The sequence below is a fragment of the Sebastes umbrosus genome, chromosome 13, assembly GCF_015220745.1.
Source record: "Sebastes umbrosus isolate fSebUmb1 chromosome 13, fSebUmb1.pri, whole genome shotgun sequence".
Lineage (NCBI taxonomy): Eukaryota > Metazoa > Chordata > Actinopteri > Perciformes > Sebastidae > Sebastes > Sebastes umbrosus.
Window position 1 is genome coordinate 18482001 of NC_051281.1, and position 18653 is coordinate 18500653.

Consider the following 18653-nt stretch of genomic DNA (forward strand, 5'->3'; position numbering starts at 1 on the left):
CTCCAGATGTTTTCAGCATCTATCAGCTCATTTGTTTTGGTTTTGGCCTGCAACTTTACTGTTTGGTTCAGTCTCACCGCTCTAATCTAGGGATGCACCGATCCGACTTTGTCAGCCCCGATACCTGGGCTCTGGGTATCGGCCGATACCGAGTACCAATCCGATACCAGTCTTTAATTAATAAGCTTTATGCCTCACTGGCAGCTGTTTTCACTGAAAAAGCTGTACGCTACCAGGCTATCACCAAACAGCAGACAGATAAAGTTAGCGTATGTGAACATAGTGGAGCACTGATCTACTAAAGAGCCTGACATTTCCCTCAGGAGTTGGTGGAGACCAAAACAGAGCTAAAAGGAGAGTAAATATTGGACATGCATTCATCAGGTAAACAAAAACACAACTCCGAGTTAATGCTAATGTTGCTCTGTGTCCGCTGGATGTGTGCTATGACAACACTACAAGGTGATCCTATGTCGATGTTGCCCCAGGTTTGCATCCAGGAGGCAAAAAAAAGCCTACTAATGCTGCTTTAAATTTCAATGTGTTGACAAGGAAAAACAAACTGTATCCCTATGAGACAAACATTGACACTGAGGACATTTGTCTCATAGCCTCAACGCTTGTAAATATCAGAACAGAGCTAATTGGCTAATTCTGTTTGCCATAAACAAGCCTCAGAGTCAGAGCGACATCCAGCAGACAGACCGATACTAACACAGAGCTTGTGAGCTTGATAAACATACTGTCTCTGTCCTCAAAACCTCTGGTTTTTCTCGCCTCTTTTCCAGAAATATTGTGCTGAACATGCTGGGATCAGACTGATGCATCATGGATCCTGAGGAGCTAGAACTGCAGAATGACTACCGCTACCGTAGCTATGCAGCGGTCATTGAGAAGGCGCTGCGAAACTTTGAGTCTTCAAGTGAGTGGGCCGATCTCATCTCGTCCCTGGGCAAGCTCAATAAGGTACGTCATGAAGAAACACAGGGTGCCATAGAAATACTGTGACTGCTAATATCTTTATCTGGATATCTCAGTATGTGATTCTAATGCTCCTAGTGTAGAACTTAGTTTGTCAATGAAGAATTGTGTTGTGTTGTTTAATCTGAATTCACATTAGCAGTTTTTCTTTTTTGGTGTCGATATTTTGCGGATGTCAACTTCACAGCTGCTTTTTGAGTTTCAGTTCTCAGTACTTATGAGGAAGTTCTTTTTTCTTATTGAGACACTCGCTCTCTCTGTGTTATACACCCTTATCGCTCGAGCCTTCTGGCTATTCATTTTGGTCAACAAAGGTGACACTTTTCTTTTCCCATGCAGAGCACATGTTTACTTTGGAGTGTCTGTGTGTGTTGATGCAAAAACACTGGTCCTTAAAGTAATGAGGGAATGTGAGGGAAAGAAACGTTGTATTTGTTATACATGAAACTGTGCTAAAACAATATTATATATATATATAAGTATATATAATAAAAATGTTTGTGTTGATACCATTTATTACATTTTTTTTGCAAAATTTAACAATTTCTTTACCACTTGAGAAGTGATACAAATTATTAAAAAATCCCCCCAAAATACCACATTAAGACACCAAGATCTTGAGGAACACCATAGAAAAAGACACATATTGTCAACAGGAAAGCTATACATCCTCTGAATGCTCAAGGTCTCTAGTTTGTGGCTGTAAAGTTTCATGAGGCTGTGATTATCCTAGAGATCACAACAGGTCATTTTATACGGTGGTCAAGTTTCAGAAAATAGTCCCACTATATGAAATGGCTACTATGGGGAAATATTAAAACACATCATTTTTAGAATAGATGAAAATAACACATTTATACTGCATGTAAAAAACTGCAGGTTTTTGCCCCAAACTGCATGTGATTATCATAAAGTGGGCAAGTCTGTAAAGGGGAGACTCGTGGGTACCCATAGAACCCATTTTCATTCACATATCTTGAGGTCAGAGGTCAAGGGACCCCTTTGAAAATGTCCATGCCAGTTTTCCCTCGCCAACATTTACAACAATTTTACAACCTCAGAAAGACAGTAAAGTTGGCCGAGGGCGCCGGCACCAGCAAGGAGTGGGAGAGGTTAATATGTAAACTTTTTTAGTGCCCAACCCAGTTTTTCCTTTCTTCTGTCTCTTTCTTTCAGGCCCTGCAGAGTAACCTTCGCTACTCCCTCCTGCCCAAGAGGCTGATCATAGGGAAGCGCCTCGCCCAGTGCCTGCACCCGGCCCTGCCCAGCGGTGTGCACCTCAAGGCTCTGGAGACCTATGAGGTCATTTTCAAAATCATCGGCACAAAATGGCTGGCCAAGGATCTGTTCATCTACAGGTGAGGAAACTGGCATGAAGCTTTTTACTGCTTTAATGAGAGAGCTGGCCTAATTATGTGTGCTGCTTTTTATGACATAACTTGTGTGTGTTTTTCTTTTTCAGCTCCGGATTGTTCCCGCTGTTGGGCCATGCAGCCATGGCAGTGAAGCCTATTCTGCTGACACTGTACGAGCGTTACTATCTCCCACTGCAGAGGGCTTTGCTGCCCAGTCTTCAGGCCTTCATAACTGGACTCCTGCCAGGCCTGGAGGAGGGACTGGAGGTTTATGACAGGTACATAGCACATACTGGTTTTGTCACAAGATGTTATCTCAGACTGCTCTTTTTATTCTTGTGTTTAAATTTGACAATGTTCTATATTTTTCTTATTGCCAACAAATCCCAACAATGAATTGATCCCACTAAAACGTATTGTCCCTGTAGCCAAAGCCTGATATAGCCTCCTCCTTTGTGCCATAGAGCTCCATTGTTGTCTATTAAAAACACATCAATGACCCACACTGTTGAACTGGGTGACATGCTCCTTCATTATGATGAACATGGGCACTGTAGTTTATTTTGAGTCAATCTCACATATACCTTATCTGACCCGCCAGATGGTTTGTTGCACAGAACCATTTGAGAAGCAGTCATTGGAAACTGTTTGGAAGGGCAGGCACTTTAAAAAAAATACTTGGCAGGTGATTGGATGAACCATCTGTCAATCAAATTCGTGCCGAAAGCCAGTCGGGAGAAGAGCAAAAACATATTTCGAGAAAAGCCTTCGGTGCCGTTCTTTGTTCTTCTTTCACTGAAGAAATACTCTCCATTTCTGATATAACTGATGTTATTGCAGCATCTACGCTAACCTCTTCAGGAGCTGCCATGGTTGTTTTGAACAAACAGTTGCCTTTCCATGACGCATCACACACACACCTAAACCACGGCCGTAGTTGCCAGTAGCTCCTCACAGGACACTGATTGGTCCGTGCTCTGGCTTGCCAGATGCAAAGGCATTACTTGAAGCCTGATGAGATGGATTTTCGTGTGATATGTGATCCCGCAATTCTCGTGTGATCACATGACATCACGAGAATCCAGCTGCACTACAAGGTAAACATACACCATTCTGCTGCCGTAAACACTCGATTACCAAATATTTTTTAATCTGCAGCTGAAAACAGTCCCCAAAAAGTGCACCATTTCCTCCTTTAATGAAAATATACATTGGTGAGAAGGAACAAATGAGGTTGTGGCTGAGAGCCGCAGACGGAGTAGGGAAGTGAGAAAGTATTAGTTTTGTCAAGTTTTCTCATTGGATTTGTTACAGGCTTTTTTATGACAATATGTTCCTTTTAATAGTACAGCAAAAAATGTAATATTTAATATACTTAAAAAATATTCTAAATAGGAATTAGGTAGGTATAGGGTGGATCAGCTAGTGTGGTGCCCCAAGGGTGAACAGGACGTAATAACTATGGGTGTTCTAACCCTGTAACTAAATTCTCTTAGCCTACTCAGATGTGTAAACATTTCAGTTTGAGTTCATGTTCAGTTGATCTATCAAATGTCACTGTTTATGTCACACACATTTACACAGTAGTGCATGTAGACAAGAGGCCACAGCTTTGTATCAAAGAGTATATCAGGAAGTGCTAAAACAGTGTCTGCGGTATCTAAATATATATATATTTATATATCTAATCTATAAAGAAGACACAGTTGAACATGAGTTTGGATTTACAACGGCTAAGATACTGACAAAGACTTGCTGTAGCTGCTTTTTAGGGTAATCTTGGGTGAGTCTGTTGACCCCTTAGGTATTTCTGCACTGAAACAGGACTTTGATCAGTATTGATTAGCATGACATCACTAACCACAAGGTCAGCCTGCCACTCAGAAATATAGATTTATGAGTGGATGTATTGTTGAACATGTCATTGAGTTGTCTCCCATTTTGTCCCCTCTCTCTCTCCGTGTCCAGGACTGATGCATTGCTGTTCAAGTTGTCACTGCTGGTGGGTCAGCAGGTGTTCTATGGTGCGCTGTGGGGCAGTATGCTGGTCACCCCCATGGTGCGACTGCCTGCCTCGGTCTTTATAGTGACACATTTTGACGTCAACGCTTCCCTGCGCCAGCAGACACACATGCTAGGCTACGACCACCGACTGGTGGTGAGTGTTTGTCTTATTGTACACATGTGGTATGAAGCACATTTAATAATTATGGGGATGTTTTTGTATTGAGGACATATTTCAGTCCTCCATCACCATCTTTTTGTCATCTGTCTGACCTTCTGAGCTTCTCGGCTTCTGTCTGTCTTCAGATAAAGTCGGTGTGTCTTTCTCTGCAAGATTCAAATGTCCTGGTGCAGAGGAACATGCTTGAAATCCTGCTCTACTTTTTCCCCATTGCTACATGCCTGGTAGGTACACACACAAACACACTCACTTCTGGACAACATCTTTGTTTTTTAAGTGATCTAAGTAAAGTCATTAGATTCAGGTTATTTAGGAAAAAACAGGAATTACCCTGTAATCACAATTACATATAAACAACTGCAGCTGCTTGAAAATATTATGCATTATTTTTGTGAGTTGTCTCCAATACTACCTCTTTTATTTACCTTTTTTTTCCATTAAACATAGTGACTGTCCTGTCAATACGCTCCCATTCTTTCCCGTTGTTCCTGTAACTGTTACTCTTATGTGTTGTTGGTTTAGGACCCAGCGGAGGCCAGTATTGCCATGAGTGATGAAGACATGATAACAGTGGTGTCTGCAGCCTCACTTACAATACTCCGCAGAGACATGTCCCTCAACAGACGCCTCTACGCCTGGCTGCTAGGTGCTGATCATTGAAATACGCTTCAGTTATGAATTACTAACTCAGCATCCCAGTTAACTCAGTATTGTTTGCCTCTGTGTATGTGTTTTCAGGGACCAACAAAAAAGGAGGAATGGTGGCACCACACCCCACCCTCTCTACTACCACAGAAGGACATACATCCTTTTACTTCAACACCTACTCTAGAGATTTCCTCGTGCAGGTAACTCACTCACGTGACACACCAAAACCTCAAATATACATAAATATATGTTTATTTTTAATATAACTTAATTTGTCAATGTTGTTAAAGGTGCTCTATACAATATCCAGAGCATTAATATAGCAACAAACAACTATTTGCTGTGTAAAGATATAAAGGAGTAATGTCTACCTGAGCAGAGAATGAAGTCACTCTCCCTCTGTGTGTGTTGTAATCCGAACTTCTCCGTGCTTTGTTGACATACTTGGGCCGGCTGCGCGTGCTTTTAGTGCATGTTCGTGCATTTGAGCTTGGGACAGTAAATGAGAGGGAGCATAATTGACTTGTAACATCTTTGTCAGGTGTATCTGTTTGAACAGTGTGCAAATGTACGTTTTTTCCCCTGTATCTCTTATTCCCATCTGTTTGTTTCTGTGATTTTAGGCTCTGATTAACATCCTCAAGCAGAAGGATGTGGAGAGCGACCCAGACAACGTTATTGTGTACCTCAGGCCCTTTCGCATCATCATCAGTCTGTTGGATAAACCGGAGATAGGTATGCAGCACTGAACAGCACACAAACACGTACAAAATGCTGAAATACTTGATCCACCACTCTTTGTTATTGTCTCAGCTTTAATTTAAACATATTTCACTGTGATGATGACAATAATGTTTCTGCGCAGGTCCAGTGGTCTTGAGCAGTGTGTTGTTGGAGGTGGTCCGAGCTTTTTACAGCTACTGTCGACAGATGCTGGGGGAGGAAACCATCACCAGCTCAGGGCTCTCGGGCAACCAGCTAGCCAGGTGAGGGTGATAGATGCACGGATGTTCACTGTTGAATACAATTGAAACTGACAAATGGAAAAATATGCTTTTCTTATGTTTTCTTGAACAGTAAGATAAAAGAGAATAAGAATGCATCGGAGATCATAAAGACGGTGAATATGCTCGTGAGCTCCATGAACAGTGAATACCTGTGGGAGTACATGACCCGACGCTTCTGCACTTCTCTCAGGTACGGCAGGAATGACTGTGACATGGGATCCTTATTTATAAAGGGGCATTATGCACATTAAAAACTATCAGGGGTTGACTGTACATTACATTGTGCCGACACAGAGACATGACAGAGAGATTATAGGGAAAAGGCAGCATTAACATAGTATACAGTACAGATTCAATGACGGTAAAGAAAGCCAATGGCTGATGTAAATAAATTGTTTTTGTGCAAAAGAAACATTTACAAAATGTCTGTGAACTTTCCTTGTTGACCCTCAAATATCAACCGACAAGGATCAATGTTATTTATTTCTCTGTCTTTACTCAATAGTGACAAAGATGACCCACCAACGCCTCCTCGACAGGAGCGCAGTCACCCTGCTCCGTCTGTCTCAGAGATGTCCAATCTCATAATTTTCCTGCTTGACGTTATCCCTCTGGTAAACAAATTGCTCACCATTAGTTCCCCTTTGTGAAACAAAATGGATTGCAGTGAATAATGCTAATAATTCTTTAAAAAAAGTTTGTTTTTGTTTTGACATTTTGGCAAAATCCAACAAATACTACAAATGTAGATGAATTGAAAAGCATATTTGTAATATTTTTGACAAAATAGAGAAAAATGGTACGCTTTTATTTGGTTTACCTTTTATTTTTTATCCCTCTGCTACTCTGTTACAGTTAGGTCTGAACAAATATTTACTATTATTTCAACGCAAGTTGACCAAAGTCTGACTCATACACAAACTGTATGTTTTACATGTTTGTTTTTCCCCAACAGGAGCTCCATGCTGACATCCAGTCCCAGTTCCTCCCTGAGATGTTGGGCACCATGCTGGGCACACTGCGCAGCCACATGGACTTTGTTAGCCTGGAAGATGTCACACATGGTCTACGTGCCTGCTTCAAGGTCCTGAGTAAGATCCAGATGCCCGTGGCTGATATGGAGGTTGAGGCGGGGTCACAGACAGAGGACGTGGAGGAACAGTCACCAGAGGAGGAAAGCAAAAAGACTCAAGTAGGCATTTTACAATCTGTGCTATTTTATATTTTTGATGATTTACTATGCCTCATCATATCAATTATACTCTGTCTAGGATATAGAAAAGGAGGGAGAAAATGATGGCAGTGTTGGTCAAGTTAATGGTGACCATGGAGACGAAGAGCTGAACAGAGATGGAGGAGATGAGGCAGAGCCTGCAGATGGTGTGTACCCAACACTCAGGTCTGAAGACAGCGGATTGGGCATCAGCGCCTCACCGTCAGAGCAGCAGCTCCCGCCGGGGATGGGAGGGGAGGCAAATGGAATTTGCAAAGAAGGCGAGGGAGTGTGGAGGAGGGGAGGCAGGGTAGACACCATGACCCAGTGTCTGCAGGACATCCTGGCCTTCATAACCACAAAGTAAACTACTGAGCCATTATCAAATTAGCTTTACATGGACGTCTTTGTGTGTGATTTCTAAATATTTTCACTCTGACCATGTTTCAGATACCTGCTGGTGCAGGTGGAGGATGTTAGGGGACCGGAGGAAGTTCCCCAGCCTGACGTAACTGCTGCTTCCGTGGATCAGAAGACATCGTTGCCGAGCTTAGGGGGACGTGAAATTAAACACAAACTGACTGAACTGTTCACTCCAAACAAGCTTAAACCCTGCCTTACACCTGACGCCCAGCCCGTAGCGGCCCCCACAGAGAAGAAAAAGGAGCGCGGGCATTCAGGGTGTCTGGACTGGGCGGCCGGCTACATGCCCCGGAGCAGGGCAGAGATCTCTGAGGCGTGTCGACAGGCCTTCACCGCCACCTGCCACCTGCTGCTGGAGTGCACCACCTTTCCTGTCTACCTAAGTGAAGAGGAGACTCTAGTTCTCCACACAGACATGTTGGGCCACACAGGTCAGCACTTAGATGTTATTCATCCAGCTAAGTTAATACTACGGTCAGCTACGTACTATAAACCACAGAAGTGATTAAAACGTTTTTGTTTTCCACAGGTAGCGATGTCGACAGCCTGCCAGTGTGGTTGAGATCCTTGATGACACTGTGCTGCCTGTCCAGGGACTACAACATCCAGCACACTGCAGTGGCCTCCCTGTTGGAACTCATCAACCACTCCCAGTCCTTAGCACTGGTCATCCAGGACAAGCACAGACGCTACCAAAGATCTGACTCGAACCCTCTGAGTGGGCGGCTGCAGATGGTCACCGTGCCACCCATCTCCCCTGCTCTGCTTCGTGCCATAGAGGAAGGCACTGATTTCTATCAGGTTAGGTTACAAAAGGGAAAATGTTGGTGTAACGCAAAGCTGTAGTGTAAATGCGGTATTCAAGATGCTTTTCTTTTTCTGTGACTCAGAGGGTGTCCCAGGTACTGTGGAACCAGCTGGACGTAGAGCGGAGAGAGCAGCACATTTCCTGTGTGGAACTCTTTTACAGGCTTCACTGTTTGGCTCCATCAGCGTCCATCTGTGAAGACATCATCTGCCAGACGCTTTTGCACAAAGACAAGGTGTGTATGCCTGCGCACACACACTGAACACAATTTCTTCACACATTTTAAAATGATAGTTTGGGTGATTTGAAGTGGGGGTTGTATGAGGTACTTATCCATAGTCAGTGTATTACCTACAGCAGACAGCGGTCGGTACACCCCCAGTTTGGAGAAACTGACAGTAGTACTGACCTGGAAGCAAAGCAATGTACTATAATATTTTAAATATAGCGTACACTTAAATGGATATCGACGATGAGCCTTTCTTTTAGGAGGCTAATAAGTTTTGCTGCTCGCTCCGTCCACAGCAGTACATTGCTTTGTTCCGGTGCTAGTACTCCAGCATAAGACTATGGTTAAGTACAATCCCACTCCAAAGCACCGTAACTATCTCTTTAATGTTCTCCCAGCATGTGTCAGTTTAACACATAAACGGAGCCACTAGGAAAATGCGATGAGTTGAGCAAAAAAGCCAAAGTTTTGCCTTGTGTTTGTTTGTCTGTCTACTCCAGGCTGTTAGGCTGGAGGCACTACACCGCTTCACAGTTCTATGGCACCTGACCCGGGACATCCAGACCATGTCTCTCAATCGCTCCTTTGACCGGTTAGTACATAGTTGAAAAGTGGTGACAAGTGGAGGGTCTTTATTAATGTATATATATCACTGTGTCTCTGTAATCCTTGACTGTATGTTCTATCTCAGTAACTTATAAAGCTTTCAACATCAACATATGCATCAGTGCTCCTCTGATTGTGGACTAACCTGCTACACAAGGAGGCATTAGTGCCAGAGGTGCAAAGATGCAAAATGGGAATGGGAAGTTCATGAAACAATAGCACTAGTGTCACAGCAAATATACAGCAGTTAAAAACTGCCCAGATGCCCAGTCTGAATATGTACAATCTGAATGAAATGTGAATAACCTGATCAATAACTTGTTAAAAAACTACAGATTGAGAAAGATCTGAGACGTAGCCTTCTTCTTCGTATCATTCGTATTATTACGATAAAGGCATGATTTTCTTTTTGGGTAGGGATCCTTTTTTTTTGCACTTATTTTTGATTTATTCATCACACTTCATAATTATAATAATAATAATAAGAAGAAGAAGAAGAATTACTAATTGAAATAACTAACCAGCACACATCAAATATCTCACCTCTCATATCACCAATGACCCAACCCCTATAACTGCTGCATTAACCAAACAATAAACAGGCGTAATAGGAATAAAAATAAACACAATAAAATAAATGAAAGTAAGAAAAGGAAGAACGATGTGAATGAGTTCTGGCATCGCCCGTATTAATGGTGACCATCTTTCGACAAACTTGTCTGTTTTCAGCTGTATTATTGCTGTAATTTTCTCCATGATGAAGACATTTTTTATGCTGTCCCTCTATTGCGCTATGCTGGGAGGTTGTGGCTTCAATTAGGAAGCTGTTATCATTTTACTTTTGCTATTTAAAGCAGGATTCTCAATAAATTATTAAAGCTCTATCTGTCTTATTATCAGGAAGTATGAGATCCTTTATTCATAAAATGTGTGTGTCTCTCAGGTCTCTGTGTGTAGTGGTGGACAGTCTGAGCTGTACAGATGGATCAATAAGTGCAGCAGCTCAGTGCTGGCTGGTCAGGGCTCTTTCCCTCAACGACGTGATTCGGATCCTGGAGCCTATTCTGTTGTTGCTGCTTCACCCCTCCACTCAGCGCTGCTCCATTCAGAGCATCAAGCAAAATCTCACTGCTGGTAAGTGCATTTGTCAGCATGTGATGCATTATGCTGTTTAAATGCATCAAATATCAATTGATCGTCTTTGGTTTGTTGTATGTGTGCTTCATTTATTAAAGGTAACCTGAAGTTTCTAAACAGCAGAAGTCGTAGCTCCACCAAAACCTCTGGCACATCTGCGGATTCTATGGCAACAGAGGTCACCACCTTAAATCTCATGAACCTTGTGGACCGGGAATCCCTGTGGGCAGAGTTAGACAGTGGGCCAGAGGTGGCCAAACCACCGGACACTTTAATGGTATCTAGGAGTGAGAGTGAAGAGACAGAAGAGGAGGAGGATAGAGAGGAGGAGGAGGTGGAAGAGGAAGAGGCCGAGAGTGAACACACCGAGTCAGCTGACACTAGTGGTGCCCAGGCATCCACTGAGAACTCCAGCTCAGGCTCTGTCCCCTACCGCTGCGTTGAGGAAGGAGGTGTGGTCAACGTCCTGCGGAGGGCAGAGTCCGAGCACACGCAGGCATCTGATTCCCTGTCAAGCGAGGATGAGGAGGATTTAGAGCTGGAGGCCATGGCCAGGTCTCGCCTGTTAAAACAGGAGCGCGAGAAGAGAGAGGCCATCGACTCTCTGTTCCGCCATGTGCTTCTGTATCCTGTAGCGGGCGGCTGGCGCCATCTGCTCCAAGGCTTGGCACTGCTCGACAGCCTGCTGAGGAGCAGTGCTGAGTGCCCTCTGGTGGATGCCCTCTCCTACACTTCTCTGGACACGAGCTCTGCCGCACATTTAAACATGGTCTCCAACCTCCTGCAGCGCCACCAACAGGCCCAGGATGGTCTGGGCTTCTACGGCTGCCTGCTTTCCCCTTCCTCCTCCCCCACTGTGCCCCCATCCCTGCTCATTGAACTGCTGGTGTCCTTGTGCCTGCAGTTCCTGCGCTCTCATTACCCTTCCTATCTGACCCTGGGTCCTCTTGACCTGCAGGGGAACCGGGAGGTTCAGGTGAAGAGTGTGGAGGTGCTGACCCGGATGGTGAACCAGCTTGGCTGCACGGCACGGGGACAAGAGGACAACGGGGCCAGTCTGGAGCCCATCCGCAGACTCCTCTCAGGGTGTAAAGTGCAGCAATACGCTCTGCTTACACTTTCTGCATCCATGTATGTCAGCCAGAGGGGAACGGACAAGGGACCACCCAAGGGTTTGGAGCTGCTGGAGGAGCAGGGAGGCCTATCGGAGGAGAGTCTGGTGAATCTCGGAGCAGGAGGGGGACAGGAACAGTTCCCCTTACAAATGGAATTACTGAAACTCCTCCAGGCGCTCATAGTCCTGGAGTACCATGTGTGGCCTGGTGGGGCTGTCTCAGCAGCTGGAGCATCTGGCCAGCCCGTTGAGCCTCGCGAATCCCCAACTGCCACCACCCCGCTTGCTCGCGAATGGCAAACTGCAGTTCTTTTTCAGCAGTCCATCAAGGCAGCCCAGTACGTCCAAAGCCACCCCATCACAGCCCAGGGAATGTTTGTTTCTGCCGCAGCCAGGGCTCTGCAGCCGCAGTACGGCTACACCATGCACCCCCACTGGGTGTCACTGTTGTGCTCTTCTCTGCCATATTTGGGTCGCTCATTAGGCATCATAGTGGCTCCACTCATCAATCAGATCTGCAGGAACTTGGATGAGCTGGTCAAGCTTTACGAGCACGATGGAGGAAAGACAAATCAGAGGTAGAGTGAGCACCACTGAAAACACAGACTGTAACGATGTGACAGCTTTAAGTTTGTCCTTTTTAATGTTTAGGGGCGCTAGTCAGATCTCTCTCCTGACTTATTACACGGCTTTGTGGAATACTCAATTCTGATTGGTCAATCACGGCATTCTACGGTCTGTTATTTCTTTATAGCAGACCGTTGCTATGTATAACAGACCGTTGCTATGGGCGCAGTTCTGATGTCAGACTCTGGCGGACCGTTTTTGTGTCAAATTATTGATTTCTTCAGTAAGTAGCCGTGTAATAAGCAGGATAATGTACAGCCAGCGGGTCATTGTTGTGAAATAACCCCCTTCAGGGTGCTTCACATCAGCGTGCCGCATCGCCCTGTCTGGGTTTATTTCACAACAATGACCGGCTCACTGTACATTAGCCCTTACATGTACGATTTTATGTCAGCCTCGAGTCAACCATTAGTCAAACTCACAAAGAACTCATGTTAAAAACCCATATTAAAAAAGTAGATAAAGTCATGGAAGAATATTTTCTGCCTCCTCCTGCCCTATATTTACAACTATATCATGAGACCACGCGAGAATCACGTGAGAATGGCTACCGCTGTGGAAACGGTATTGCCAATTCTCTACCGGTGGACACATTTATACTTTCGCACAGCATACACTGTCATATCGCCCTATAGTGTGGACATTTTTTTTCTAATTTGATGTGTGTTTCTGTCCTTTGATCAGTCTGAGCGGTAGAAGGGAAAACATTGCTCCTGACTACCCTCTGACTCTGCTAGAAGGCCTGACCACCATTACACACTATTGTCTACTGGACAACAAGAGGGTGAGGACTGAAGCACACACACACACAGATATGTACCTCTTATGTGTATGAGAATGTAAATACCCATTTTCCTCTCTCTTTCTCTCTGTCAGTCCTTGGTTGCCTGTGATCCTGTGGATGTCCGCAATGCACGCAACGCTGTGATCGAGGCACTACCGCACATGCTCAGTAGCATGGCATTGTTATGGGGAGTGGTCATGAGGGAAGAGTCTCAGAGGCGGGCATCGGACACCGCCCAGAGCAGCAGACACACTTCTACCTCTGTCTACTTTAAAAGCACCAAGGTGTGTGTTGCATACATGCACATTTTCTTCATTTGTTTTATGCCAACACAAATGTATGTAATAACTAGGGCTGTCAATTGGTTAAAATATTTAATCAGGATTAATGGCATGATTGTCCAGAGTTAATTGCGACTAATCGCAAATTAATTACACCTTTTTTTTTATCTGTTTAAAAATGTACTTTAAAGGGAGATTTGTCAAGTATTTATTACTCTTATCAACATGGGAGTGGGCAGTTAACAACACAAAACAATGACAAATTCTGTCCAGAAACCCTCACAGGTACTGCATTTAGCATAACAAATATGCTCAAATCATAACATGGCAAACTCAAGACTTGACCATGACTTGCTCAAAACTGCATGTGATTATCATAAAGTGGGCATGTCTGTAAAGGGGAGACTCGTGGGTACCCATAGAACCCATTTTCATTCACATATCTTGAGGTCAGAGGTCAAGGGACCCCTTTGAAAACGGCCATGACAGTTTTTCCTCACCAAAACTTAACGCACTTTTTTTCTCCTTTTTAACCTTGTACATGTGTTATTATGGTAAATCTCATCCATTCACGGTGTGTCCATGTTTAGATCTTACGGCAGCGGATACTGGAATTCCTGGTCCCTCTAACTGGGCAGTATGGGATTCAGCTCATGGCCTCAGTGGGAGCAGTGTGGAGCAGCAGGAAGAATAAAAGGAGACATAAAAACAAAGTAAGAACTGCAGCGTTAGAAGGGACACAGTCACATCTATCTCCCCGAGAGGCTTTAGAGCACTTAGTAGCATCATAACACTCCTGTCTTCTTTAGGTTTTACCTGTGGCCAGCGAGTCTCGTCAAACCATTGTGGCTCTGGTGAAGTCATTGCACACCTTGCACACAGATGTCATCCTACAGTTGGTCAAGGAGGTGGTGAAAAAACCACATCAGATCAAAGGAGAACAGGTACACAAACATACAGTACGTGCATGCACAGCTGCTCAAGACTTGTATTCTGGACGTTTCTGAAATCCCTAATTTTTGTGACATTTCTTTACCTTTCTCTCCATCAGAAGTCAACACTGGTAGATATCCCAATGTTACAGTTCAGCTACGCCTATATCCAGAGGTGAGTAGGAAATACAATGCAAGTCCCCCACCCCAGGTTTAAGAAGACCATTCTACAAATGCTCACTATTATAATAACTTCTGTTTCTGTATGTAGCGTTTCAGCTCAGACCCTGCAGGAAAACGTGGCGCCGCTCCTCAGTTTGTTACGGGAGTCTGTTCAGCTCAACCTGGCCCCGCCTGGGCACTTCCTGTTGCTGGGGTCAGTTTTGAACACATTCAGTTCTTATTCAAGGTTCAAGGTTCATTTAATGTCATTGTACAACACAGGGTTGCTCAATGAAATGCTAATTACTCTGATTAGTAGTAGTAGTAGTAGTAGTAGTACTTCTGTATTACAGAGTTCTCTTACAAATGCATACACATATACACACCAAAACAGCTCAGAAATGCACTGCAGTCCATGACATTAACAATGATTGGCCTGCTGGTTGTATTTCCTTGTTAACATTAATGGTTTCTGTCTTGCAGAATACTCAATGACTTCATCAATAGGCTCCCCAACCTGGACAACAAGAAGGACACTAGAGATCTGCAGGTATGATGCATGTTGCATTGCTCTATTTATGATTGAGATAGCGAGCGAGTGCATGTGATGACTGATTGATTGATGGTTACATCATCGTGCAGGAGGTGACTCAGCGGATCCTGGAGGCAGTGGGTGGGATCGCGGGGTCATCTCTGGAGCAGACCAGTTGGCTCAGCCGCAGCCTGGAGGTCAAGGTTCAGCCGCAGGTGTGCCCTGAAGCAGACGAAACTGATGACGCAGACGTGGATGGCGACCATTATGGTAACTTTACATACATGTGACAACTACATGCAGGCGTGACCTTTGACCTCATCTGCAATTCTTGTCCAATGGTTGAGAAAATGAACCCAGGGGATCAATATAGCCCTCTGTCAGATTGGAAGTAGAGCTTACACATCGCTACTGTTGTCGTGGAAAACCAGGACATATTGCGAATCGCCAATTTTTAAAGGGATGCCTGAGATATGTTGAAGTGGGGTTGTATGAGGTTGTTATCCATAGTCAGTGTACTACCCACAGTAGACGGCGATCGGCACGCCCCCAGTTTGGAGAAACAGGCAGGACTGTCGGCAAAGGAGCAAAGCTATGTACTGCTGTGGACGGGGGCAGCAGCAAAATGTATTTTAGACACCTAAAAGAAAGGCTCACCTAAAACAAAAATCAGTGTCTTTTGAGTTTAATTGTCTTGTTTGCAAATAGGCACAGTAAACCTTCAGTGCCTCCAGCTGAATGCGCAACTACTCCTTCCATCAGACAAGTATTTCTACAGAATATTGGGGTCATCATGACATTAACTGTAATCCATCATTTCTAATCAAACCGTTTCAGGCTGTCTTCTGAACAATAGGAGTTGTCGTTGCTCAGCAGCTGCGTCCTGATACGGGGAGTTGTCCATAGCTAGAGCATCTGGTTATCTCCCCAGCTAGAGTGTCTGCTCATTCAAGGTTAAGTTATTATTTCTAAAGAATGTATGGTCAGCAGAAAGGATGTACATTAGTTCAAAGAAAGGACAGTTATTGCATTCAAACTGTACTTTTCTACTACAGTTAGAGTAAAAATGTATTTCCCATTACACCCTTTAAAACACCAAAGTCGCACAGTAACACAAACAAACTAACCGATCGAGGCGGCGGTAGACCAGCAACTCCTGTGTTCTGAGAGGTAAAATTACAGTTTTTGTCAAATGGAGTCTGGTGGCTTTGAAGAGAGCATAGATAACTGCTTCAGTTCCCTGACGGCAAGGTAAAGCAATGAAAATATTCTAAACATATCGTACACTTAAACTGATAATGATTATTTTAGGTGGCTAAAATATTTGTTTCTGCTGCCCCCCGTCCACAGCAGTGCATTGCTTTGCTTCCATGTTCATATTCATGGTAACCTGTACCAACCTCATGTGACCAAACGATGGTTTGTGAGAATCAAAGTCTGAATTAATTTAAATCTTACACTTAAATTGAAGCGTTATTATACTAAGGTTCGGTACCAGAGTTGATTATTGGGGCTCGGGTGGCAGGAGCTTCTTTTATAAAGACTCAAATGGCTAGTGCTTAATTAGGAACAGTGACCTAGTGATCTATGGGAACAGTACAGGCCTTAATGCTTGACCCCTACAGTGAGATTGTCCTGATGGCCCTATTATGTTGTCTGGGGCATTTTCTTAACAAAGATATTCTGAGTGATCACTTTTATTCTATGATGAAACATTTCTATCCCAATTGTCACCTACTTGTATATGCACATGTTGCTCCCTCCCAGAATTATTACAAGCTTGGTAACAGTCACATGTGAACTTTTCTCCTTATCCCCCCGTCAGAGTCAATGGCTCAAGCTAGCACCATGGTTTCCTCTTCGGCTCCCTCAGCTTACAGCGTGCAAGCTCTGGTACTCCTGGCTGAGGTAGGTTTTTATTTATTTATGAGCGAATGAATGGGTGAATCTTCCAGTGTTTGTGGTGTTTAACACGTTTTATACTTACTGTATAGGTCTTGGCACCACTTCTGGACATGGTGTACCGCAGTGATGAGAAGGAGAAAGCCGTTCCTCTCATTTCCCGGCTCATGTACTATGTTTTCCCTTACCTGAAGAACCACAGGTAACTAGTGTGCAGGGCTATCTTAAACAGCTTTGGTCTGTTTGGTCTCAGTAGGCTTCCTCTAACTTGGGTTTTCTCACCTCTAGTGCCTACAACATGCCCAGCTTTGAAGCGGGCGCTCAGCTGCTGAGCAGTCTGAGTGGGTATGCCTATACCAAAAGGGCCTGGAGGAAAGAGGTCTTTGAGCTCTTCATGGACCCCCTCTTCTTCACCATGGATGCCTCCTGTTCTCCCAGGTTAGTATGTTTATTTGTTAGATACACACACAGACACAGGTGACACAACTCATACAAAATAATTTTATTTTTTTTAATTATTTTTTTTAAATGTCAAAATGATGATTTAGTACATGTCTGTTTGTGAATAAAAAACAAATGCATATAGAATAATGAAATGAATGAAATATTCAAGAGCACCATCTGCTGGATTATCATAGTAACAAATAATATCTTTAAGGTCAAAAGAGTAGACAGAATTAGTAGCTTCAAAAAAGTTAAACTCCAGATCTGTCCAAAAGTTGTTGGATATTTCACTATCAAAAACTAGGTGAGAAATTGTTATTATGTTTACAAAAGGTTCTGCAAACTTAGCGATAAGACGATTTGCAGGGTATGTTTTATGTAAAATTTTGAAATGTACTTTCCTTGCCTTGCTTAAAATAGAGTGGTGCAGGGATGACATATTTTTGTAGGCCAACCAGGAAGTTAGAATCGCACGGGTTCCCTTGACAAAAAGCCAACGGGATTTTTCCACTGGATTTTGGATTATTGCAGAAAATAAGTTGTGTGGCAAACACATGTTTATGATACTTGTTTTGGAAGATAATCTCCACAAATGAACACCACTTTTATCATTTAAAAAGTAAGAAAGCAAAGTAAAAAGCTAACGTTAGGCTATAAACAAACTACACCACAGTGGCATGATGGTCGCCGTGATGGCTTTTAGTAGTCTCATTTAGCCACTTGTTAGCAACCGCCTTTTTTAAGACGCATAAAGGCTTCAAAATTCATAAGTGGGGTATTTACTGATATATTTTATATCATAGAACAAAACATTAAAATATCTCTTAAGTGTGTGTTAACCACAGATCTTATTTCAGGCATCTAACTAAAAACCCATTCAAAAAACCCATTGACTTCCAGATGAGGGAACCGGAAGTGCTAAAATGCTAACTCATTTCCAGGTTTTAGGACTCATTCCTGCATCACGGTGCACAGTACTTATAAGGTAAAAGCCGAACCCTTGTTCAACTTTAGACATCCAGAAAAACTTGCCTCTGGGTAAAGCCAATTGTTTCATTGAACAGTAATATAATGGATAGATGCTAATTTATGGCAGTGAACGTGAAGGATGACATCATCTAAACTCCAAACATTCAGGACTTGTGGCTTAAGTTGGACAAGAGAGTAGTCAGTCTGATGGGAAAGTCTGGTAATGACCAAGCTGCTTCATTTGCCAAACAAATCCAGGAGTTGACACGGTTCAAAGTTCCCCTCCCTATGAGGATATGAAGGGCTCATTCTAA

At 43.6% G+C, this 18653-nt stretch overlaps 1 protein-coding gene across 5 annotated transcripts in view; it reads left to right on the top strand.

The window, feature by feature from the left end:
- Positions 1-18653, top strand: part of dop1b (DOP1 leucine zipper like protein B) — a 70304-nt gene that overhangs the window by 46322 nt on the left and 5329 nt on the right. For 3 of the 5 annotated variants that reach the window (XM_037790979.1, XM_037790978.1, XM_037790977.1), the window contains 30 exons: positions 789-966; positions 2158-2339; positions 2444-2614; positions 4305-4494; positions 4647-4745; positions 5044-5167; positions 5260-5369; positions 5793-5904; positions 6035-6155; positions 6247-6366; positions 6682-6790; positions 7132-7368; positions 7448-7752; positions 7840-8243; positions 8342-8613; positions 8703-8855; positions 9350-9441; positions 10399-10589; positions 10691-12284; positions 13018-13117; positions 13210-13401; positions 13989-14111; positions 14208-14342; positions 14450-14505; positions 14602-14706; positions 14976-15042; positions 15135-15294; positions 16850-16932; positions 17019-17128; positions 17215-17364. In XM_037790979.1, coding sequence (XP_037646907.1) covers positions 829-966; positions 2158-2339; positions 2444-2614; positions 4305-4494; positions 4647-4745; positions 5044-5167; positions 5260-5369; positions 5793-5904; positions 6035-6155; positions 6247-6366; positions 6682-6790; positions 7132-7368; positions 7448-7752; positions 7840-8243; positions 8342-8613; positions 8703-8855; positions 9350-9441; positions 10399-10589; positions 10691-12284; positions 13018-13117; positions 13210-13401; positions 13989-14111; positions 14208-14342; positions 14450-14505; positions 14602-14706; positions 14976-15042; positions 15135-15294; positions 16850-16932; positions 17019-17128; positions 17215-17364 — 6005 coding nt within the window. In that variant the 5' untranslated portion in view covers positions 789-828. Of the gene's footprint in view, positions 1-788; positions 967-2157; positions 2340-2443; positions 2615-4304; positions 4495-4646; positions 4746-5043; positions 5168-5259; positions 5370-5792; positions 5905-6034; positions 6156-6246; positions 6367-6681; positions 6791-7131; positions 7369-7447; positions 7753-7839; positions 8244-8341; positions 8614-8702; positions 8856-9349; positions 9442-10398; positions 10590-10690; positions 12285-13017; positions 13118-13209; positions 13402-13988; positions 14112-14207; positions 14343-14449; positions 14506-14601; positions 14707-14975; positions 15043-15134; positions 15295-16849; positions 16933-17018; positions 17129-17214; positions 17365-18653 lie in introns of those variants that run through there. The other 2 variants (XM_037790982.1, XM_037790981.1) reach the window with 2 other exon arrangements.